Source organism: Hyperoodon ampullatus (genome assembly GCF_949752795.1).
Source record: "Hyperoodon ampullatus genome assembly, chromosome: 8".
NCBI lineage: Eukaryota > Metazoa > Chordata > Mammalia > Artiodactyla > Ziphiidae > Hyperoodon > Hyperoodon ampullatus.
The window spans coordinates 30,040,284-30,065,368 of NC_136921.1; the positions used below are offsets into that span (position 1 = coordinate 30,040,284).

A 25,085-nucleotide genomic window follows, 5' to 3' on the forward strand; every position below is an offset into this window, starting at 1 on the left:
AACATTTTGGGCTGGGCATTGGTAAGAGTTTAGAAAGGATGAGCCCTTACACTTGAATTAATGGTGGGAATTCTACATAGAAGCTATATTTTAAACTAGTGCTGTCTAAAATAGAAATATATGCAAGCCATATATGTGATTTAAAATTTTCTAGTAACCACATTATAAAAAAAGTAAATAGAAATAGTAATTTTAATAATATATTTTATCTAAACCAATATATCCAAAATATTTTTTCAACATAAATCAATATGAAAAAATTATTGAGCTATATTTTATGTATTCTTTTTATTAATAAGTCTTCCATATCTGGTGTATTCTATACTTATTGCATGCCTAAATCCATATGCTAAATTTTCAATGGTTAAAGTTAAATACAGTCCTACCAGAAGAAGAAACCATGTACTTTCTGGTGGCATCTTTAGGACTCTCTGTGTATAGTATCATGTCATCTGCAAATAATGACAGTTTTACTTCTTTTCCAATTTGTATTCCTTTTATTTTTTTTCTTCTCTGATTGCTGTGGCTAGGACTTCCAAAACTATGTTGAATAATAGTGGTGAGATTGGACATCCTTGTCTTGTTCCTGATCTTAGAGGAAATGCTTTCAGTTTTTCACCATTGAGAATGATGTTGGCTGTGGGTTTGTCGTATCTGGCCTTTATTATGTTGAGGTAGGTTCCCTCTATGCCCACTTTCTGGAGAGTTTTTTTCATAAATGGTGTTGAATTTTGTCAAAAGCTTTTTCTCCATCTATTGAGATAATCATATGGTTTTTATTCTTCAATTTGTTAATATGGTGTATCACATTGATTGATTTGCATATATTGAAGAATCCTTGCATCTCTGGGATAAATCCCACTTGATCATGGTGTATGATCCTTTTAATGTGTTGTTGGATTCTGTTTGCTATTATTTGTTGAGGATTTTTGCATCTCTATTCATCAGTGATATTGGTCTGTAATTTTCTTTTTTTGCGGTATCTTTGTCTGGTTTTGGTATCAAGGTGATGGTGGCCTCACAGAATGAGTTTAGGAGTTTTACTTCCTCTGCAATTTTTTGGAAGAGTTTGAGAAGGATGGGTGTTAGCTCTTCTCTATATGTTTGATAGAATTCACCTGTGAAGCCATGTGGTCCTGGACTTTTGTTTGTTGGAAGATTTTTAATCACAGTTTCAATTTCATTACTTGTGATAGGTCTGTTCATATTTTCTGTTTCTTCCTGGTTCAGTCTTGGAAGGTTATACCTTTCTAAGAATTTGTCCATTTCTTTCAGGTTGTCTATTTTATTGGCATAGAGTTGCTTGTAGTAGTCTCTTAGGATGCTTTGTATTTCTTCAGTGTCTGTTGTAACTTCTCCTTTTTCATATCTAATTTTATTGATTTGAGTCCTCTCCCTCTTTTTCTTGATGAGTCTGGTTAATGGTTTATCAATTTTGTTTATCTTCTCAAAGGACCAGCTTTTAGTTTTATTGATCTTTGCTATTATTTTCTTTGTTTCTATTTCATTTATTTCTGCTCAGATCTTTATGATTTCTTTCCTTCTGCTAACTTTGGGTTTTGCTTGTTCTTCTTTCTCTAGTTCCTTTAGGTGTAAGGTTAGATTGTTTATTTGAGATTTTTCTTGTTTCTTGAGGTAGGCTTGTATAGCTATAAACTTCCTTCTTAGAACTTCTTTTGCTGCATCCCATAGGTTTTGGATTGTCATATTTTCATTGTCATTTGTCTCTAGGTATTTTTTGATTTCCTCTTTGATTTCTTCAGTGATCTCCTGGTTATCTAGTAACGTATTGTTCAGCCTCCATGTGTTTTGTGTTTTTTACGTTTTCTTCCCTGTAATTGATTTCTAATCTCATAGCATTGTGGTCAGAAAAGATGCTTGATATGATTTCAATTTTCTTAAATTTACTGAGGCTTGATTTGTGACCAAGGATGTGATCTGTCCTGGAGAATGTTACATGTGCACTTGAGAAGAAAGTGTAATCTGCTGTTCTTGGATGGAATGTCCTATAAATATCAATTAACTCTATCTGGTCTATTGTGTCATTTAAAGCTTCTGTTTCCTTATTAATTTTCTGTTTGGATGATCTGTCCATTGGCGTAAGTGAGGTGTTAAAGTCCCCCACTATTATTGTGTTACTGTTGATTTCCTCTTTTAGAGCTGTTAGCAGTTGCCTTATGTATTGAGGTGCTCCTATGTTGGGTGTAAATATATTTATAATTGTTATATCTTCTTCTTGGATTGATCCCTTGATCATTACATAGTGTCCTTCCTTGTCTCTTGTAACATTCTTTAGTTTAAAGTCTATTTTATCTGATATGAGTATTGCTATTCCAGCTTTCTTTTGATTTCTATTTGCATGGAATATCTTTTTCCATCCCCTCACTTTCAGTCTGTATGTGTCCCTAGGTCTGAAGTGGGTCTCTTGTAGACAGCATATACATGGGTCTTGTTTTTGTATCCATTAAGCAAGCCTGTGTCTTTTGGTTGGAACATTTAATCCATTCACGTTTAAGGTAATTATCGATATGTATGTTCCTATTACCATTTTCTTAATTGTTTTGGGTTTATTTTGTAGGTCCTTTTCTTCTGTTGTGTTTCCCACTTAGGGAGGTTCCTTTAGCATTTGTTGTAGAGCTGGTTTGGTGGTGCTGAATTCTCTTAGCTTTTGCTTGTCTGTAAAGCTTTTGATTTCTACATCAAATCTGAATGAGATCCTTGCTGGGTAGAGTAATCTTGGTTGTAGGTTCTTCCCTTTCATCACTTTAAGTATGTCATGCCACTCCCTTCTGGCTTGTAGAGTTTCTGCTGAGAAATCAGCTGTTAACCTTATGGGAGTTCCCTTGTATATTATTTGTCATTTTTCCCTTGCTGCTTGCAATAATTTTTCTTTGTCTTTAATTTTTGCCAGTTTGATTACTATTTGTCTCAGCATGTTTCTCCTTGGGTTTATCCTGTATGGGACTCTCTGCACTTCCTGGACTTGGCTGGTTATTTCCTTTCCCATGTTAGGGAAGTTTTTGACTATAATCTCTTCAAATATTTTCTTGGGTCCTTTCTCTCTTCTCCTTCTGGGACCCCTATAATGTGAATGTTTTTGCATTTAATGTTGTCCCAGAGGTCTCTTAGGCTGTCTTCATTTATTTTCATTCTTTTTCTTTATTCTGTTCTGCAGCAGTGAATTCTACCATTTTGTCTTTCAGGTCACTTGTCCATTCTCCTGCCTCAGTTATTCTGCTATTGATTCCTTCGAATGTAGTTTTCATTTCAGTTATTGTATTGTTCATCTCTGTTTGTTTGTTCTTTAATTCTTCTAGATCTTTTAAAAACATTTCTTGCATCTTCTCAATCTTTGCCTCCATTCTTTTTCTGAGGTCCTGGAGCATCTTCACTATCATTGTTCTGAATTCTTTTTCTGGAAGATTGCCTATCTCCATTTCATTTAGTTGTTTTTCTGGGGTTTTATCTTGTTCCTTCATCTGGTACCTAGCCCTCTGCCTTTTCATCTTGTCTATCTTTCTGTGAATGTGGTTTTTGTTCCACAGGCTGCAGGATTGTAGTTTGTCTTGCTTCTGCTGTCTGCCCTCTGGTGGATGAGCCTCTTTTTCCAATGTTAAGAAAGCTTTGTGACATTTTCTCTCTCAGTGTCTGTATTCCCCAGGTGGTTTAAATTCTCTAGTGTTGCTGAGTGTGATGTGAAAGCAATTGATGGGTCTTTGCTGCTTTCCTCTAGATGTGCTAGGTGACAATATAAACCCATTACTGAGTACCCTTTCTCCTTTCCATTTTGCTTTTCCATTTCCTGATCTGCAGAATTTCAAATTCCTAATCCAAGTCCTAAGGAGACCAGGACCCTAACATGCCCAGATAACAGAAATCTAGTAGCTACATTTTTTAAACAAATAAAAAGAAATAGATAGAATTAGTTTTAACAGAAACCTAGGTACATCAACATCCTAGTCTCCTTAGGAAATGGATTAGGAACTTGAAGTTTTGCAGATCAGGAAATGAATGCAGAAAATTTGCATTAGCAATGTTTATTTTCAAGAGACTTTTAATGCAAGATTCTGACACCTGTTCGTATTTCATGCTACAATCTATATCTTAAAGGTGAATGTATAGTGCAATACGTTTGACATATCACTTATGCTCTCCCAAACCCATCTTCAGTGAGAACCTCTACCAATGAGTTCCGTAAAATGACGCACTTGGTTTCCCAGAGGGGATGTTGCTCAGGAGACTGATCCTAGGGTTGAGATGAAGATTACAGGAAGATTTTCAGGATACTCCATTTTTAGGCTCGGGCAGATAGGGAAGAAGTGGGAAGTAATCTTTGATGGTGAAGGAATAGTTAATCCATTGTAGAGTTTCACATTGTAGTCCCTGTCACAGAGGCATGGCCAGGTTTAGACAAGCAAGCAAACATTTTCTACTCTTATGCCAGTTCAGTACATAGAGAGGGACTGAAATCACTCAGGCTGTCCTGGCCCTCTGCTGTACGTGGGTCTTTGTTGCAAATCAGGATGCTTTATTCATGCAGTGTCTTTTACAGGATTGAGCCAGGCCCTGCTTTAGTGCTGTTGGTGTCACAGTGAACAAAAGAGATGCCTGCATGAAGCTTATACTCTCCTAGGGGAAGCAGACAGTAGTACACACAAACAATATCCAGTCTAATTTCAGAGTGACTAAGTAGTATATAGAAGATGACAGAATCTGCTGTTCAGCAGAGGATGGGGAGGGTAGGTCTCTCTGAGGTGGAGACATTTGAACATTGACCTAAATGAAGTGAGGCAACAAGAGTGTTCCAGGTAGCAAGTGCAAAGGCTCTGAGGTGGGAGCAGCCGGATAGGGCGTGGGGAATCAGGTTGGCGGTGGCAGATCATGTAGACTGTATACTACAGGACCTTATAGGCTTTTGACTTTTATTCTAAAAGCAATAGGAAACCATTGGAGCATTTACACTTTAATATCTTCTTAACCATTTTTGGGTCATGAACTTCTTTGGCAGTCTGGTGAAGCCTGTGGAACCCTCTGCAGAATAATGTTTTCAAATGCATAAAATAAAATCCAGGGGATGTTAAAGAAAACAATTATCTGGAAATACAAAGATTGAAGTCCCCTGTAAGGGACACACATGCTCTGATTTACATTTTCAAAGGGTTGTTCTGACTGCTGCAGTGAGAATAGACCGTAGGGGCCAAGGATAGAAGCACAGAGACCAGTGAGCTTGGAGCCAAGCTGTTTTCATCTACCCTGTAGGGCAACGGTCTTGAAATAGGGTTGTGCAACACAGTCTTTTTGAGTGCAGGAAGAAAAATTTATAACTTCTATTTATATTCAATTGACCCTAATTCTTTTAAATTTCTATATTGAGTGTATGTTTTATAATATCCTAATATATTAGGACATTAGTACATTTATATAATTCATGAATAAATCTTCATGTATTGGAGATACATGTTCAAAAGGTAATGGTGACAATATATTTTGATCAATCAAATGTGATGATTGTGATGTAGGAAGAGTTACTCTGTAAGAAACTAAAAAAAAAAAAAATGCCACACTGCTTTAGACCACATTCCATTTCAGAGGCCATTTTGTGGGGAAGCATGAATTTGTGCCATGATTCAGCCTTGCTAAATGTCATTCCTGTTTCTCAAGCATCCTTAACTCTCCTTAAGAGCCCTCATATGGCTATAAATCTATTTACACCTGATTAGACCTACTATCACGTCTGATGTGGCACATACTCCCCCAGGGAAATGAGTTTCCTGGGGTTAATAATTTCCAGAAAGGAAAAGTAGTTCTCGATGCTCCCCCTAAAATTCAGAGGGCTCTGAAGAGCGGCTTCTACCGCGGGCCCTGTGAACCGTGCAGGCACTGCCATGCTCTCCTGTACATCCTCTTTGTTACGTGCTTGCCTTCATTCACGCACTCCTTCGGGACTTGAGTCCCGATGTTTGAAGCCTGTCTCCCATTTGCCTGTCTCACAGAGACCTCTCTTGAACATTTTTGTTCACTCTTGAGATGCAGTGAGCCAAATGCTGGGCATTCTAGGTGCCGCAAGTGTAGCGTGGGGCAGGGGTATGACATTTTCTGTTTTGTACCCAGGAATAGGACCTGGAGTGGAGCAAGGAGAGAAGGGAGGGTGAGGCAGATGAGCTGATTTTGCATGAATCTGTTCAGTTATTACTGAACTGCCTTTTTCTTTTCTTTCTTTCTCCCTCCCTCCCTCCTTCCCTTCTTCTCTATCTCCCACTCTCTTTCTTTTCCTCCTTCCCTCCCTCCCTCCCTCCTTCCCTTCCTCCCTCCCTCCCTCCATCCCTCCTTCCCTTCTTCTCTATCTCCCACTCTCTTTCTTTTCCTCCCTCCCTCCCTCCCTCCTTCCCTCCCTCCCTCCCTTCCTTCCTTCCTTCCTTCCTTTCTCCCACACCCCCTTCGCCCCCTGTTTTTTTTCTAAAAGACTTTGTTTTCTTTTATAAAGAAAGCCGTTCTTTTCTCAAGAAGGAAACCCAAGCCTTTCATAAAATGAGCAGAAATCCTCAGGTACGGTGTTAGGATAAAAACTAATGCCTTGTGGGTGTAGGTTGTTCTGCCCCCAAGATCCAGCAGTCAGGTGTTGGTGTCTGGGGGATGTAATCTTGGCCATGCAAAGTACTGACAGAAGAATTTCACTGACTTGAGAGTAGATATTAGTTTGTGGAAGTGGGTACAGAACCCAGAAACTAGGCCAGCCTAACCACACTATTTGTGAGCTTTAGATAGGAAATTGTATCCCCAATTCTTTGTATTTTTCCTGTCCCTCTGATGTCTGAACTCTCCCTGTTTCAGGCACTACTCCTTCATTTGGCTGAATTCTTTCTTGGTTATTTTAAATTTCTTATTAGTGAGTATTTGCGGAAATGGCAACTTGTAGGTCAATTAATCAGGAGCTAGAAAAATAACCTGATGAATCACTGTAGCATAACTTGGCCAAACTAGCAGGGCACAGAGGGTCTTGTCCTTAGTGTTATTCTGTAGAGCACCTGCTGCAAGCAGGAAACAATGTTAGGTGACACGATTCAAAGCTAAGTCAAGCTGTTGGTAATTTCTGTCTGCAGTGGCAAAAGGGACGCAGCCACTGGAAGGACACTGAAATAGCTACTGGGAAGAGGATGGTTGGTTTGTGCCAGGAGTTAACAGAGCATCTACATTATTTTCTGGGAAATAACTAAATCCTTGATATTATTTGTCAGAATAAAAAAGAACAAAACTGGTTTAAAAAATTCAGCAAGGGGAAAAGCAAACACTTTGAAATTTTTTAAAAAAATACCCAAAGACATCTACTTTAGTCTCCCTCATTTTCTCTCTGTCCTTCCTGTGTCCTTCAGCGTATGGTTGCCTGTGATGGACGGGTCTGTTCGATTGTGGGATTGATTTTGGGGACTGGATGTCTCTGCTTGTTGCTGTAGAATGTCATGGGATTTCCAGATGCCTTGTTGCATTTGGGGTATGCTTGGTACCCAAGGTTCTAGGACCCTCCAGTTTTACTTTCATTTGAAGGCCTTTGAGGGTGGAAGGTATTTTGAATTTCTGAAGTCTTTGGTGCCTCATTCTCCGTTTCTTGTTGTTGTTTGTGACGGATTTCCTTGAAGTAACAGAGCCCCGTGGGTGATCAATAACATTAAGTAAATGATGCCAACAGGCCTCTCTGAGAGGGCACTTCTCTCTCCTACTTGGGTTTCTTATTTCCCCTTCAGCATCCCACTTATTCAGAGCAGATCTAAAGAGCACAGTTTTTCTGGTCCATTCTCAATCAGTATACTGAGAAAATACTTAAAACTTAAAAAGACTCTCTGTTTTCCAATATTTAGTTTGCCCAGAGTGACTCCAGACCCAGCTGTCTGGAGCCTGAACCCTGGAAGTTTGTACTGATGGCCAGTTAGACCTGTCTCCTCAGCAGCCTCTGAGAATATAGGCGAACGGGGAGGAAAGGGGGTTCAGATTAATTGAGCATTTACCTTGTGCCAGGCTCTGGAAATGCCTTATACACAACAACTTATGTAAGCCTCACGATAAACACAGGTGTCTCACCCCCATTTGACAGATAAGGACACTGAGGCCTGGTGTCTGCAACGAATGAATAAGATCCCAGTTATGCTAACTCCAAAGCTAACTTGACCCCTCCACTCTTCACCTTCTCTGCAGCAAGCGCACTCTTCCAAAATTGTGGCTTTAAGGATCCAGAAGGTGAACTTTTAACACCGCTCAGTGATTCTTTTTTTTTGTTTTTTTTCTGGTTTCCAAAACTGAATGGGTTTCCTCCTGCGCTTCTGGCCCTCCTTCATGTCCTCTTGGTTCGATTGAAAAGAAATGCCTGTGTTTCTCATTCCTCTTCTCCATGGGTTTTACAGAGCAGCAGCCCACTAGGGCACCAATTTAATGAAATGAAATTTTCAATCATGTTTGGTTCAATTCTAGGTGATACAAATAAAGAATTGTGAATGCTTTGTAGTTAGTTTCAAAGGGAAGGGAAAAGGTGGAAAGAAGAAAGTGGGTCAAGTATAGTACCTGGGCAATGTCTCCTTAAGTGCTGCCTAGTGAACGTTGAGCTATTAAAAATGGAGAAATAATGGGGCAGCCGTACTACTTTGGCACTTGTGTATCTGGAAATTTCAGGTTTAGCGGTTTATAATACTTACCTATGCCAGGCGTTGTTCTAATTTATATATAGTACATATGTATATTAATTTATGCTCTCCAAACCCTTTAAGGTACATATCTCTAAGAAAGCAGAGGCACAGAGATGTTGATTAACTTGCCCAAGGATAGACAGTTAAGGGCGGAACCAAAAGTTGAGCCTAGGAAGGTTGGCTTCAGAGCTGTTGACTGCTATGCTAACCAGCCTCTCAGTTACAGGGCTCAGTAACTCTCATGATTTCAAAGATCATTCTTCTTCTTATTAGAACCAGCCCACCATACAGTTGGAAGGGTAAGTATTTGTCATGTTTGATGACAGACGTTGATGGGTTAAAAAAAAAGGTCTTAGGAAAATCATGTACTTTCTCTTCCATATTCCTCCATCTGTATTTACTGTGCAAAAAGGTCACTTGAGCACAGAGCTCGAATTTCATGCTTCTAAGCAGCTTCACTGTGGCTGAAACCTTGCTCTACAAATTGACTTTAAAAATATTTTGTAATAATGTGTATCACGCTCAAATATGAACGCTCTGGAGTCATTAAGTGATGAGCTTCTTAAATAGGACTTTTGCAACTGTATTTTACATAAATGCCGGGAATCGTTAAGTGATTTTTGTTGTACTCTCAAACCGTAGCCTTTTCTCGTGACTGTCCATCCACTCACATTTACTGGAAGGAACTGGGGTTCTGGGAGACCTGAGCTCTTTGCCTTGTCAGTCAGCTGCCTGGCTACAGTTTGTGGTAGGAGGAAAGCGAGGGGAGAAGACTAAAAAGGCTGAAATGGTAAATTACTGTAGGTTCTGGAGAAAAATAGAATTAGAAGCATTTGTGGTTCAGATGAAAATAGCACATTTCCTTTCTGCTTGGAGTCGGGGGGAGGGGGTCAAAGTGCTCCAGGGAATAGAAAATAAATAAAAATGGATCCCTCACCAGTTGAAGCAAATGCTCTGACTCTGGGAACTGAAATGACAGCTCCAGATTTGAAGATCTTATGAAACCACTTTTGAAGGTTAAAAAATAAAATAGAATAAAATAACAACAAGAAAAACACCAGGAGACTAAAAAAAAAAAAAAAAAAGTGACATACTGTGTTAGGAAATGCAGTCTTTCAAGAATGATTTCACAGCCCTTTTCCAAGACTGTAGAATAGGTAGCAGACCCTGATCAGGTGTGTGCCCGTTTTGTTCCTGTCGCTGACCATGGTCATTCCATCTCTTCTTGCAGGTGAGAAGCCTTATAAGTGCTCATGGGAAGGGTGTGAGTGGCGTTTTGCACGAAGCGATGAGCTCACAAGGCACTACAGGAAACACACAGGTGCAAAGCCCTTTAAATGCAACCACTGCGACAGGTAAAGAAACTTAGAAGCTGCTGGGATGGGGAAGGGAGATGCTGAAATGGGTGGGGGTGGGGGGCTGGTCGTGTGCTCTTGGGTTTATCACAAGCCTCTCTTGCAGAGACTCAGGCCTGGGAATGCCTTTTACTTCTCCATGGAGAAAACCAATTAGATAAGGGTGCCTCCTTGCATGTAACCAAGAGATGATATGAATTCTTCGATCAGTTACATAAGTATTTAATGAGTACCAGAACTGTGATAGTCACTGGGTGTCAATGAGACATAGCTCCTACCCTCAAGGGGATGATGTGACAGATAATTTTAGTATAATAGGAAAAGTGATAGGATAGAGAATGGTCGCCTGTAGCTTCTGATCTTTTTATTAACATCAACACTATTTTTCCTCATCCTTAATAACGTGAAAGAATAGAAAGCCTGCTTAATGGAGGGAAGGTTCGTTATAAGGCTTTCCTTCGAAGCACTGTTAGAAATGAATTTGCTGAAGAGAGTTCCCATTCTTTGGGGGGCCTGAACCATCCTTTCTTCTTTGAAAATAGGTACAGAGGTCTAAAAGTTGGTGAGGCTTTGAGAACTTATCCTATAATTCAATTTCAAACCTTCAGCATTTGATATGGAAGAAAGAGCACGTAGCAGCAGATTCTACACAAGTAATAGTATCTGACAGCCCTGGCATTATCAACCAATAAACCCCAAAATGGAGACTCTGCAGGCCAAGGTGAAGGCAGGATTAGGTTTAGACATAATCAAATAATGGGCTTGCATCTGAGCGTGTTAGCCTTCTAATCCTATTTCTGTGTTTAAAAGGAAGCTTAAGAAAATTAACCATCTTTTTAATGCACTACTAAAGGTCTCGGTTATGATGAGAAAAATGCTTCTAATACGATAAAAGCCCTGAAAGCCTCAGGGTTCCCCGGCTCAGCCAGCAGTTCACAGGCTGGCAGGAGGGGTGTGCAGGATGTCTGCAGAGGCCTGGCTCTCCGTCGGAGGAAATGCAATGGTTTTCACATCCTGCCCCCCTCATCACTGTGCCGGCACCTCCCTCACCAGACCTTCCTCTGGAGTAGTGCCTGTTTGTTTGGAGAGCAGGGCAAGAGTGGCCAAATCTCATGGGTGGCCAGTTGGCTTGGAGCTCCTTTAAGATGCTTATAAAGGAGCATTCAGGATTTTCCTCCATTTTTTTTTCCTTTTTCCTGAAGAGGCTATTTTCCTCTTATCTTCATTCTTGAAGAACTAAATAAAGCCCCCCATGCCTCCTGGAGCCCAAAGATAACCTCCCACCCCAGGGTTGAGGAAGTACATTCCATGAAGCTATTGTCTCTCATTCCCTTGGAGCTCTGTTCTGCTACCTAAAAACACAACCTGTTTTTTCATTTCTATCCCATTACCTCAAAGTCCCCCTAAATTTATGTGAATCAGCAGCTGTTCTTCTACAGATTATATTTCAGTGATGTTTCTCCTTATTTGATATCATCTCTCGACTCCTGTCTCAAGTTCATTTCTCTCTAACCCTGGCTACTAATAAAGAAGTTATATAGATGGTGACCCTTGGACCACAGTCCTTTGAGGAAGAGCCTTATATCAGTGGGGATGAAGAGGATCCTTTGTGAGTTGTCAAAGTGTGGTGGTATAGTAGGTATGCACGAGTCGCCTTGCCCTGAAGGGCGGTGAGGCTATTACTTGGAGGTGGTGCGTTACAGATGGCCATAATCCAGGGAAATTGCCAGAGTTAGTATTCCTCTCTTTAGGTCCACTGAGTTACTAAGCAGTATGCAACTGTCCAGCACTTGACACATTAGGATTAAACCTGACCATTTGTGTGATTTATATGGAGAAATATTTCACACCGACTGGATATTTCAGTGAAGGAGATGTCAGGGATGGGTAATTTGGTTAGTCTTTTGCTTTATTTTCCTCATTGAGATATACTCTGGTTTCTGGAGTTAGAAATTTGAGGAACAGGTGGTACAAATTCTGTGACGTGGTATTTGGGGGAGCTGGTGAGTAGCTCAGAGTCCTGTGACATGGGCCAAGAGTCAGTGCATTTCAACAGTGTCAGAAATCAGGGGGAGGAGTCTCATTCGTGTCTCCTGACAGGCAGCACCTTGTACTTCAGTTGCGGGAATTATGCTAAGAATAGAGCAGGTCTGGGAGGTGACGTGGGGAGTTGGAGTGGTCCCAGAGCCGATGGAAGGAAAGCCTGGGGCGACCGGGGACTTGGCATTCCTTAGAAGACTTTACCTTCAGAAACAGAGGGCATCTGTAGCCCTTAGCAGGACAGTGAAGCCTATTGGGCCCAAAGGGTGTATGAGCCCAAGAAACCTATCTCTTGCCTCGTGTAATTTAGCAATCAGACCACCTAGAGGCTGAACTAGGATTAGTGTTTCTTGTCCTTAAAGCAGGTACCAAGTCTAACTTATATTTTTATTTTGCCTGAAGGGTAGATTAAACATACATGAGTTTTTATTTGTTTTGCTAACATTTAAAATTGCTAAGTGCCACAAAAATCTCTATTCCTGGCTTTGTCTGAAAAACTCGGAAGATCTGGTAACAGTGGGCTCACATTCCCACGTGGTCGTGATTTTCTGGCGCTGAAGAGTCATCACTACCTTTCAGTGATGGCCCTGTGGTCACTCATTTCTAACTGTCCCTCCTCCCCCACCACAGTCTCCCCAGTGAGAAGGCAGAGCATCAATCACCGGCCATCATCACACTTCTCGTTATGTCCTCTTAATCCATGCCTTATCAGAAGTGGAATCACATAGTTTAACAGTGCTGTGTGTTTCTTACACTTCACCCATTGCACCCATTTACTTTATCTGCCTGGCCCCTGAAGACATTGGGTTTTGTGACCTCTGGCTTCAGGTCTGGGTTAGAGGAGAAAGCAGTGAGGTGACTCTGCCATTTTCTTACTGTCAGACTCAACAGTGCAGCCCACTCAGTGATGAGCTGCTTACAGCGCTGAATCTTCTTTCTCAGCCCACAGAGCATGAGGCTGCTGATGGTGGTCGTCAGGGCTGTTTCCACAAGTGGTCATATGCAGATATAATCCAGGGAGACTGCTCCCAGGGTAGTACCTCCAAGATCCTGGGAAGTTTAGAGGAGGCATTTTGATCTTTGATCTCTAAGTCAGCTCAGTAAGAGGTGGTGACAAATACCAACCCCTATCTGGCCCTTCAGTGCCCTAGAGGATTGCTATCAGCTTAATGCCCATGTGACTTTAGTGGGCCTTTTTCATAAGCAGCAGAAACTACAATAGGGGTTTGACTAGTTCTCTGTAATGAACAAATTTCAATCATTAAGGACCTTCTTATTCAAGGTCATCTGACTGCTGTAGAGTCACAAATACCCTCTGGGGGTATATTACCCTTACAATTATTTGATTCTGCATTTCTAGATGCTAAGTTTATTACTTTTTACTTTACTATTCCTATGTGGAACTCAGTAAGTATAAATTAATAAATATAAATTAATCATGGCTAAGTATCTTGCTGGTGTACGGAATTTAAATAAAACCTCAGTGGTGAGGCACCTAGTCTAATTTTTTTTAACGTCTTTATTGGAGTATAATTGCTTTACAATGGTTTGTTAGTTTCTGCTTCATAACAAAGTGAATCAGCTATACATATACATATATGCCCATATCTCCTCGCTTTGCGTCTCCCTCCCACCCTCCGTATCCACCCCTCTAGGTGGTCACAAAGCACCAAGCTGATCTCCCTGTGCTATGCGGCTGCTTCCCACTAGATATCTGTTTTACATTTGGTAGTGTATATAAGTCCATGCCAATCTCTCACGTAGTCCCAGCTTACCCTTCCCACTCCCCGTGTCCTCAAGTCCATTCTCTACATCTGCGTCTTTATTGCTGTCCTACCCCTAGGTTCTTCAGAACCATTTTTGGTTTTTTAGATTCCATATATATGTGTTAACATATGGTATTTGTTTTTCTCTTTCTGACTTACTTCACTCCGTATGACAGACTCTAGGTCCATCCACCTCACTACAAATGACTCAATTTTGTTTCTTTTATGGCTGAGTAATATTCCATTGTATATATGTACCACATCTTCTTTATCCATTCATCTGTCAGTGGACACTTAGGTTGCTTCCGTGTCCTGGCTATTGTAAATAGAGCTGCAATGAACATTGTGGTACATGACTCTTCTTGTTTTGTTTTGTTTTGTTTTTTTGCATACGCAGGCCTCTCACTGTTGTGGCCTCTCCCATTGCGGAGCACAGGCTCCGGACGCGCAGGCTCAGCGGCCATGGCTCACGGGCCCAACCGCTCCGCGGCATGTGGGATCCTCCCAGACCGGGGCACGAACCCGTGTCCCCTGCATCAGCAGGCGGACTCTCAACCACTGCGCCACCAGAGAAGCCCTTTGGGTTTTGTTTTGTTTTGTTTTGTTTTTTGACTCTTTTTGAATTATGGTATTCCCAGGGTATATGCCCAGTAGTGGGATTGCTGGTCATATGGTAGTTCTATTTTTCGTTTTTTAATGAACCTCCATACTGTTCTCCATAGTGGCTGTATCAATTTACATTCCCACCAACAGTGCAAGAGGGTTGCCTTTTCTCCACACCCTCTCCAGCATTTATTGTTTATAGATTTTTTGATGGTGGCCATTCTGACCAGTGTGAGGTGATACCTCATTGTAGTTTGATTTGCATTTCTCTAATGATTAGTGATGTTGAGCATCCTTTTATGTGTTTGTTGGCAATCTGTATATCTTCTTTGGAGAAATGTCTATTTAGGTCTTCTGCCTCTTTTTGGATTGGGTTATTTGTTTTTTTGATATTGACTGCATGAGCTGCTTGTATATTTTGGAGATTAATCCTTTGTTAGTTGCTTCATTTGCAAATATTTTCTCCCATTCTGAGGGTTCTCTTTTTCTCTTGTTTATAGTTTCCTTTGCTGTGCAAAAGCTTTTAAGTTTCATTAGGTCCCATTTGTTTATTTTTGTTTTTATTTCCATTTCTCTAGGAGGTGGGTCAAAAAGGATCGTGCTGTGATTTATGTCATAGAGTGTTCTGCCTATGTTTTCCTCTAAGAGTTTGATAGTGTCTGGCCTTACACTTAGGTCTTTAATCCATTTTGAGTTTATTTTTGTATATAGTGTTAGAGAATGTTCTAATTTCATTGTTTTACATGTAGCTGTCCAGTTTTCCCAGCACTACTTATAGAAGAGGCTGTCTTTTCTCCATTGTATATTCTTGCCTCCTTTATCAAAAATAAGGTGACCATATGTGTTTGGGTTTATCTCTGGGCTTTCTATCCTGTTCCATTGATCTCTATTTCTGTTTCTGTGCCACTACCATACTGTCTTGATTACTGTAGCTTTGTAGTATAGTCTGAAGTCAGGGAGCCTGATTCCTCCAGCTCCATTTTTCGTTCTCAAGATTGCTTTGCTATTCGGGGTCTTTTGTGTTTCCATACAAATTGTGAAACTTTTTGTCCTAGTTCTGTGAAAAATGCCAGTGGGAATTTGATAGGGATTGCATTGAATCTGTAGATTGCTTTGGGTAGTAGAGTCATTTTCACAAAGTTGATTCTTCCAATCCAAGAGCATGGTATATCTCTCCAGCTATTTGTATCATCTTTAATTTCTTTCATCAGTGTCTTATAATTTTCTGCATACAGGTCTTTTGCCTCCTTAGGTAGTTTTATTCCTAGATATTTTATTCTTTTTGTTGCAGTGGTAAATGGGAGTGTTTTCTTGATTTCACTTTCAGATTTTTCATAATTAGTGTATAGGAATGCCAGAGACTTCTGTGCATTAATTTTGTATACTGCTACCTAACCAAATTCATTGATTAGCTCTAGTAGTTTTCTGGTAGCATCTTTAGGATTCTCTATGTATAGTATCATGTCATCTGCAAACAGTGACAGCTTTACTTATTTTCTGATTTGGATTCCTTTTATTTGTTTTTATTCTCTGATGGCTGTGGCTAAAAATTCCAAAACTATGTTGAATAATAGTGGTGAGAGTGGACAACCTTGTCTTTTTCCTGATCTTAGAGGAAATGGTTTCCGTTTTCACCATTGAGAACAATGTTGGCTATGGGTTTGTCATAGAAGGCCTTTATTGTGTTGAGGTAAGCTCCTTCTATGCCTACTGGAGGGTTTTTATCATAAATGGGTGTTGAATTTTGTCGAAAGCTTTCTCTGCATCTACTGAGATGATCATATGGTTTTTCTCCTTCAATTTGTTAATATAGTTTATCACATTGATTGGTTTGCATATATTGAAGAATCCTTGCATTGCTGGGATAAATCCCACTTGATCGTGGTGTATGATTCTCTTAATGTGCTGTTGGATGCTGTTTGCTACTATTTTGTTGAGGATTTTTGTGTCCATATTCATCAGAGATATTGGCCTGTAGTTTTCTTTCTTTGGGACATCTCTGTCTGGTTTTGGTATCAGGGTGATGGTGTCCTCGTAGAATGCATTTGGGAGTGTTCCTCCCTCTGCTACATTTTGGAAGAGTTTGAGAAGGATAGGTGTTAGCTCTTCTCTAAATGTTTGATAGACTTCACCTGTGAAACCATCTGGTCCTGGGCTTTTGTTTGTTGGAACACTTTCAATCAGAGTCTCAATTTCAGTGCTTGTGATTGGTCTGTTTATATTTTCTGCTTCTTCCTGGTTCAGTCTCAGAAGGTTGTGCTTTTCTAAGAATTTGTCCATTTCTTCCAGGTTGTCCATTTTATTGGCATATAGTTGCTTGTAGTAATCTCTCATGATCCTTTGTATTTCTGCAGTGTAAATTGTTACTTCTCCTTTTTCATTTCTAAATCTATTGAATTGAGTCTTCTCCCTTTTTTACTTGATGAGTCTGGCTAATGGTTTCTCAATTTTGTTTATCTTCTCAAAGAACCAGTTTTTAGTTTTATTGATCTTTGCTATTATTTTCTTTGTTTGTTTTTCATTTATTTCTCATCTGATATTTATGATTTCTTTCCTTCTGCTAACTTTGGGATCTTTTTTGTTCTTCTTTCTCTAACTGTTTTAGGTTTAAGTTTAGGTTGTTCATTTGAGATGTTTCTTGTTTCTTGAGGTAGGATTGTATTGCTATAAACTTCCCTCTTAGAACTGCTTTTGCTGCATCCCATAGGTTTTGGGTCGTCGTGTTTTCATTGTCATTTGTTTCTAGGTATTTTTTGATTTCCTCTTTGATTTCTTCAGTGATCTCTTGGTTATTTAGTAGTGTATTGTTTAGCCTCCATGTGTTTCTATTTTTTTACAGATTGTTTTCTGTAATTGATATCTAGTCTCATGACAGTGTAGTCGGAAACAATACTTGATACGATTTCAATTTTCATAAATTTACCAAGGCTTGATTTTTGACCCAAGGTATGCTCTGTCTTGGAGAATGTTCCATGAGCACTTGAGAAGAAAGTGTATCCTGTTGTTTTCGGTTGGAATGTCCTATAAATATCCATTAAGTCCACCTTGTTTAATGTATCATTTAAAATTTGTGTTTCTTTATTCATTTTCATTTCGGATGATCTGTCTATTGGTGAAAGTGGGGTGTTCAAGTCCCCTACTCTGATTGTGTTACAGTCGATTTCCCCTTTTATGGCTGTTAGCATTTGCCTTATGTATTGAGGTGCTCCTATGTTGGGTGCATAAATATTTACAATTGTTATATCTTCTTCTTGGATTGATCCCTTGAGCATTATGTAGTGTCTTTCTTTGTCTCTTTTAATAGTCTTTATTTTAAAGTCTATTTTGTCTGATATGAGAATTGCTACTCCAGCTTTCTTTTGATTTCCATTTGAATATCTTTTCCCATCCCCTCACTTTCAGTCTGTATGTGTCCCTAGGTCTGAAGTGGGTCTCTTGTAGACAGCATATATATGGGTCTTGTTTGTGTATCCATTCAGCCAGTCTATGTCTTTTGGTTGGAGCATTTAATCCATTTACATTTAAAGTAATTATTGATATGTATGTTCCTATTACCATTTTCTTAATTGTTTTGGGTTTGTTATTGTAGATCTTTTCCTTCTCTTGTGTTTCCTGCCTAGAGAAGTTCCTTTAGCATTTGTTGTAAAGCTGGTTTGGTGGTGCTGAATTCTCTTAGCTTTTGCTTGTCTGAAAAGCTTTTGATTTCTCTGTCAAATCTGAATGAGATCCTTGCTGGGTAGAGTAATCTTGGTTGTCGGTTTTTCCCTTTTATCACTTTAAGTGCGTCCTTCCACTCCCTTCTGGCTTGCAGAGTTTCTGCTGAAAGAGCAGCTGTTAACCTATGGGGATTCCCTTGTGTGTTATTTGTTGTTTTTCCATTGCTGCTTTTAATATTTTTTCTTTGCATTTAATTTTTGATAGTTTGATTAATATGTGTTTTGGCATGTTTCTCCTTGGATTTATCCTGTATAGGACCCTCTGCACTTCCTGGACTTGATTGACTATTTCCTTTCCCATAGTAGGGAGGTTTTCAACTCTAATCTCTTCAAATATTTTCTCAGTCCCTTTCTTTTTCTCTTCTTCTTCTGGGACCCCTATAATTCGAATGTTGGTTCATTTAATGTTGTCCCAGAGGTGTCTGAGACTGTCCTCAATTCTTTTCATTCTCTTTTCTTTATTCTGCTCTATGGTAATTATTTCCACTGTTTTATCTTCCAGGTCACTTATCAGTTCTTCTGCCTTAGTTATTCTGCTATTGATTCCTTCTAGAGAATTTTTAATTTCATTTATTGTATTGTTCATCATTGTTTGTTTGCTCTTTAGTTCTTCTAGGTCCTTCTTAAACATTTCTTGTATTTTCTGCATTCTATTTCTAAGATTTTGGATCATCTTTACTATCATTACTCTGAATTCTTTTTCAGGTAGACTGCCTATTTCCTCCTCATTTGTTTGGTCTGATGGGATTTTACCTTGCTCCTTCATCTGCTGTGTGTTTCTCTCTCTTATGATTTTACCTAACTTACTGTTTTTTGGGGTCTGCTTTTCACAGGCTGCAGGTTCATAGTTCCCATTGTTTTTGGTGTCTCCCCCCAGTGGCTAAGGTTGGTTCAGTGGGTTGTGTAGGCTTCCTGGTGGAGGGGACTGGTGCTTGTGTTCTAGTGGATGAGGCTAGATCTTCTCTTTCTGGTGGGCAGGACCATGTCTGGGGGTGTGTTTTGGGGTGTCTGTGACCTTATTATGATTTTAGGCAGCCTCTCTGCTGATGGGTTGGGTTGTGTTCCTATCTTGCTAGTTGTTTGGCATAGGTTGTCCAGCATTGTAGCTTGCTGGTCGTTGAGTGGAGCTGGGTCTTAGCGTTGAGATGGAGATCTCTGGGAGAGCTTTCGCCGTTTTATATTATGTGGACCCAGGAGGTCTCTGGTGGACCAGTGTCCTAAACTTGGCTCTCCCACCTCAGAGGCACAGGCCTGGCCCCTGGCCAGAGCACCAAGACCCTGTCAGCCATACAGCAGTGAAAATCTGCAGTCTTTTCCTCTAAGATCAGGAACAAGACAAGGTTGCCTCCTCTTAACTACTTCTATTCATATAGTACGGGAAGTCCTTTTTGGACAGAAAGATCTTACTCCTGGATTGTCATAATGACTTGATGATGATCAGTTAACCACAATTTGACTTATTCACGAAGTCCGGAGTGCAGTCCTGTAACAGTTGTATCCTAGGGCAAGTTATTGAACTTCTCTGTATATCAATTCCTCATCTTCTTCAACTGTTTTATAAAAATGTTAGCCACCCCTCTTCAGATTTATGGTTTTCAGTAACACTGTCTTGATCTCTCAAGAATGATGGTGCTGATAAAGAGTTCAAAGAAGTAATCATAAGAATGCTTGCCAGGCTTGGGAGAAGAAAGGAGGAACTCAGTGAGAACTTCAACGAAGACCTCTGAATGCAAAGGCCATACTGCCTGTGGTTTATCTTCCCATATTTCTGTAGGTCAGAAATCCAGCATGGCCTGGCTAGGTCCTCTCCTCAGAGTATCATAAGACTTCTTGCTATGGTAGGCCTGAAGTCCCATTTCCTTGTTTGCTATCAGCCAGAACCACTCTTAGCTCCTAGAGGCTGCCCACATTCCTTGCCCTGCAGTCTTCTTCATCTCCAGTTCAGAAACCACCTAGTCTAATTCTAAACATCATGTACTTCCTAGAATTTTAACAAATAATGATGCTAGTTTGATTCAGGAGGGGTGCAGTTACATTTCATACCATGTCAAAGATTTGGTTTACTTTTTTCTGAAAAAACTTGAAGGGTAAAGATAGTTGCTTGTACATATATTGCTAGGTACCCAGCACAGGCTAGGCAAGTGGTAAAAGCAGAATAAAAGTATGGAACACATACATTACGGAGTGGTAATTTCAAATGAAGTCCTATATCAAGAATACTGTTGTCCTGTATGTTCTCAGGATATGGAAAGGAAAGGAAAGAGGTTTTGTACTGCCATGACTTATACTTTGCTTCTTACTGTCTCAAATCCCCATGTGCCTCTTTTGGACAGGCAGGATTCTTAGTACCTGCTGTGTTGCTTTCTTAGAGGTCCTTACTGCTCAGGCCTGACCAGATTAACTTCTGGATTAGTTTTCTAGCTGCTGCCTTTACCAATTGCCACAAATTTATATCACCCTTATTTATCTTTATAAATTATTATCTTACAGCTCTGTAGGTTAGAAGTCCAACACAGGTCTCACTGGGGACAAAATCAAGATGGGGGCTGTGCTCTGTTGCTTTCTGGAGGCTCAAGGGGAGAATCCATTTCCTTGTCTTTTCCAGCTTTCAGCTTTGCCCACATTCCTTGGCTCCTGACCCCATTCCTTCATCATCAAAGCTGTTGAGTCCTTCTCATGCTGCCCCCTCTCTGGTTTTCTCTTTTAATTCCCTCTTCCACTTTTGAAGACCCTTGTGGTGACATTGGGCCTACCCAGATAAATCAGAGTAATCTCCCTATCTTAAGATCAGTTGATCAGCAAATTAATTCCATCCACAACCTTAACTCCCCTTTGTCTTTGAACCTAACATATTCACAAGTCCTGGGGATGAAGTGTAGATATCTGGGGAGGGCCATCCGTTATTCTGCCTACTACAAACTCTTTAAATCAACAGCTCAGCTTGACCTTCTTTTCAACCTAAAAAGCAGATATGGCTAAGAGCATGGGCTCTGGAGTCAGGCTACTTGGGTTCAGATTTTGGCTTTGCCTCTTTTTGATGAGTATCTCATCTGGTAGTGGGGATAAGAATGGTACCGTCTTTATATAGAGTTCTCATGAGGATGTTAACTTTAAAAAGCAAATACCTACAAAAAGAACTTCCTGGCTTAGATCTTCCTCCTCAAAGCTGTTGAGATGAAGGACGGAGAAAAGAAAGAAGGGAGGAAGGGAGGGAGGGAAAGAAAGAGAAGAGGCAGTGGGCAGTACTAAGTGTGCCTTCAGGACAGGACAGAGTGGTGCAAGTCAAATACTAAATTCCCTGCAGGCTGTATTGCTTTTTCTTGTACCAGTGACATCAAGTACTTGCTCTTAAGGAAAATTTATCACTGTTTTATAGTAAATCAAATCCCCTTTCAATGGAACTCTAAGGGATTATCCAAGTATCTTGCTCATACCAAATCAGAGCCTGAAATAAGTGGTTATAGTTAGAATTACTATTATTCAGCACGTTATTGGATTAGATCATTTTCTACTGTACTTTTCCCTTTTTTTTTTTTTTCATTTTACCTTTGTTCTGTTTTGCTTCATTTCCTTGAGGTTCTATCCTGCACGTGTACCTGTTTATGAAATGAACACAAAAGGTGTGTGGAGAAATGTTGGGATCAGGGGATAGGGCCGGTTTTTGTTTGTTTGTTGTTTGTTTTAGGAATGAACAAATACAGGGAAATTCTGCACTGAACAGGAAACCTTGCTAACCTGAGCAGGACAGCTTGCTAACATCCCAACAAGACTTTTGGACTGTGAGGGTATCTCAGGCCTCAGGGGATCCTGGGAACATTCTCCCAGGTAGGAGGGTGGCCAGTTTCTAGAAGAGGATCTGAGGGAGGCTGTTCACCCAGAGCTAAGAATGACTGTTGTCTGAGGTGCTGACTTCACTGGGATTCCAGCCAGAACCTGAGACTGTATGTAGGCTTTGGGGATATGGAAATGGCCACTCTATTAGTTACAAGTACAGAACCCTGATTCAGACTGGTGTTAGCTTCCAAGGGTATTTATTAGCTCTAATAACTAAGAAGAATAGAATTGGATTTGTCTTTTGGCTTGGCTGGGTCCAGGTTCTCAGATGTTTTTCATCAGGACTAGAAACTCTCTCTTCCTTTCTACCTCCTGGCCCCATTTTTCTCTGTTGACTTCGTTCTCAAGCAGGCTCTTTCCCACATGGCCATATGGACACCAACAGCTCCAGGCTTCAGTATTAGTATCTTAGCCCCAGTGGAAAGAGAGCTTCTCTCTTCCAGTAGTTTCAGCAAATGTCCCAGAGCTGGCTCTCATTGACCTTTGTGGGTCACATGACTGTCACTGAGCAGGTCACTGTGGCCATGAAACTTCAGCCTTAGGAGGAGGGTCAGGCCCATACGGTTGAGAACACAGAAGAGTTTCTGTCCCGGGCAAGATCAAGTTGGTGGTGTCAGAAGAAGGGGGAAGGAGTGAAAACAACCACTGCATCAGCTCTGAGGCTGACAAAGGCACTCAGCGGTGGACGTTGGGTAACAAGAAACAGTTCAAAAGAGTGGGCTTACAGATCTGCCTGGGTTCTCACCCCATGACTGCCACTCACTGGCTGTGTGACCCAAGCCTCAGTGTCCTTATTTAGCACATGCACACAAAAGGGGTGCAAAGATTTACCATGGAAGGCTGCTGAGGATATTATTGGGGTGAGATTGGGGAAATTGCTAGCACATGCCTGCACATGATACCAACCCTAATAAACATGAGCTTTTTCTCGACTTGAATATAGAGTGTCTATATAGACCTGCAGGTATCACAGGCAACATTTCTGGGCTTCCATTTTAAAGCTTAGGATTGAAATCTGGGTGTTGAAATGTTAGAGTTTCATCCTTCAATGGTACAGGCTAATCATTCTTTATTTACCCTATACGGGCATGACATGTCATTTCCAACACACTTTTACACCTGTTTCTTCTTTAATAATGACAATTTCGATAATAATAGTTAATATTCATTGAGATCTTACCATGTGCCAGAGAATTTTCTAAGCACTTTACATAGATCATCTCATTTAATCCTCACAACCAATCTATGAAGTAAGTGCTGTAATTATCCCCGTTTTATTGAGGAGGAATTAAAGCACAGAGAGGTTAAGGTGCTCAGAGTCACACAGCTATTGGAAGAGCTGGGATTTGAACCCAAGCAGTCCGACTCCTGAGCTCACCTTCCCTACACACCTTATTTCTCAACACATACGCACCGCCTCTCTTCAAGGTAGGGCTAATCGTTTTCTAAGGGGTGATGGAAGTTGAGTTCTTTACCCAGATCTCTCTAATATCCTTGTTATTTTTATGTCTCCTAGGTGTTTTTCCAGGTCTGACCATCTTGCCCTCCATATGAAGAGACATATCTAAAAAACCTAAAGGCCACAGTTGCCATGGCGCCGGCCATTGTCTGAAGGAAATGCCACGAGGCAGGGGGCTGGACTTCAGGCGGGGACCCATTGCCTCGCAGAAGAAAGTTCTCACTTATTAAACCTCTGTGTACACACACGCACAGACACACACAGACACCCACACACGCGCTCACACATAGACACACACACGCGCACACACACACTGTCATGCACTCAGCTATATTTAAAATATATACGTCTATTCTTTATGCCTTGCCCTAGCCAGATGGTAGAAGACGAAGAAGAAGGAAACCAGGTGAACTCAGCAAGGCAGTCTGGCTGCTTACTTCAGCACTATTGGAATTATTTCCCGCTGTTGCCAATGGAAATCAAAGAAAACGGATATGATGTCTCTGCAGGTGGACGGCAGTAAGAGGGGCTTATTTAACTCGCTTCTCAGTGCAACTTGATAGGAGAATACAACGTCTTAAAGTTGCATATGTGTAGCACTAATGTTTCTTTTTAAATAGTTGGGGGAAAATGACCTAGAAAACCAAATTGCAGTTTGGTAGCCAAAATTAACTCTTGGTTTATTTGTCCTTTGTGTGTGAAAAGTCCTACTATTCCGTGCGTCCGACTTCCTCACAGAACTGTTGATCAGTTTTGGTTCTTCTTAGTACTATTGAGATCTATCCAGTTGATACCAACGGCCTTAGCGGCGGCAGACTCTGGAATAACTCCTTACACCTTTCTGGCCTGCATTTCTCTAGACTTCACTCTCCAGGGAGGAGTTTTCTTTTCTTACTTTTTGACTCTCTTGCACACCATATGCACTAGGGATTCTGGAAACTTCTAGCATGACTGCAAAGTGGCCAAGAGAATAAAGTCCTTGATGATAAATCACAGTATATCCCTTGAGCCTCACCTTATTGCCAGTGCTAGATTTTTTCTTTTTAATCTCTGTTTTTTGCTAACGAAAACTTGAAAAGCTTATTTGGAAGCTTAAAGGTTTTATCTTTTCTCCATGGACTAAACCTCTCCAGGACTCTCTCTCTCGGCACCTGGATGTCCAGCTCTCGAAGCAGCCAATCAGATGGGACATCACACTTTTCTCATCCCCCTTGAGGCATCCTGACCTCAGCTTACAGTGATCAACCCTGTGCTGTATGTCATTGCTACCCTATAACCAGTTTCAGCATAGATGTTGCTAGTCTCAAAGGGCAGCTGCATATTTAACCTAACTCTGGGTTACGACCTGACAAAAAGCCAAAAATATCACTCTTTCCAGGAGTGGGGAGAACAGAGGATGCCTCCCAAGTCTAGTGACTTCAAAAAACATCACCCTTTCTTCCTCTCTCATACCCACTGAGTCCTATCACCCCACTTGTTAAAACACACCGTTCAAAACGCCATTGTGGGAATGAAGGGTGGACATTTAAAGAAAGGGTTGAGATATTTCTCTCCTGCTCTGTCTAAAAAGAGAGACATATTTCTGATTTTTTTTTTTTTTTTTTGGCTAGGCCCACCATGACTTGTGACCTAGAGCACCC

General features: G+C 40.6%; 1 protein-coding gene across 2 annotated transcripts in view; it reads left to right on the forward strand.

Moving 5' to 3' along the window:
• Positions 1 to 24,102, forward strand: part of KLF7 (KLF transcription factor 7) — a gene marked incomplete at its 5' end in the record, with an annotated part of 106,170 nt that extends 82,068 nt beyond the window's left edge. For both annotated transcript variants that reach the window (XM_079710353.1, XM_079710354.1), the window contains 2 exons: positions 9,904 to 10,027; positions 23,503 to 24,102. In XM_079710353.1, coding sequence (XP_079566479.1) covers positions 9,904 to 10,027; positions 23,503 to 23,554 — 176 coding nt within the window. In that variant the 3' untranslated portion in view covers positions 23,555 to 24,102. The remainder of the gene's footprint in view (positions 1 to 9,903; positions 10,028 to 23,502) is intronic.
• Between the last annotated feature and the right edge of the window lie 983 nt (positions 24,103 to 25,085).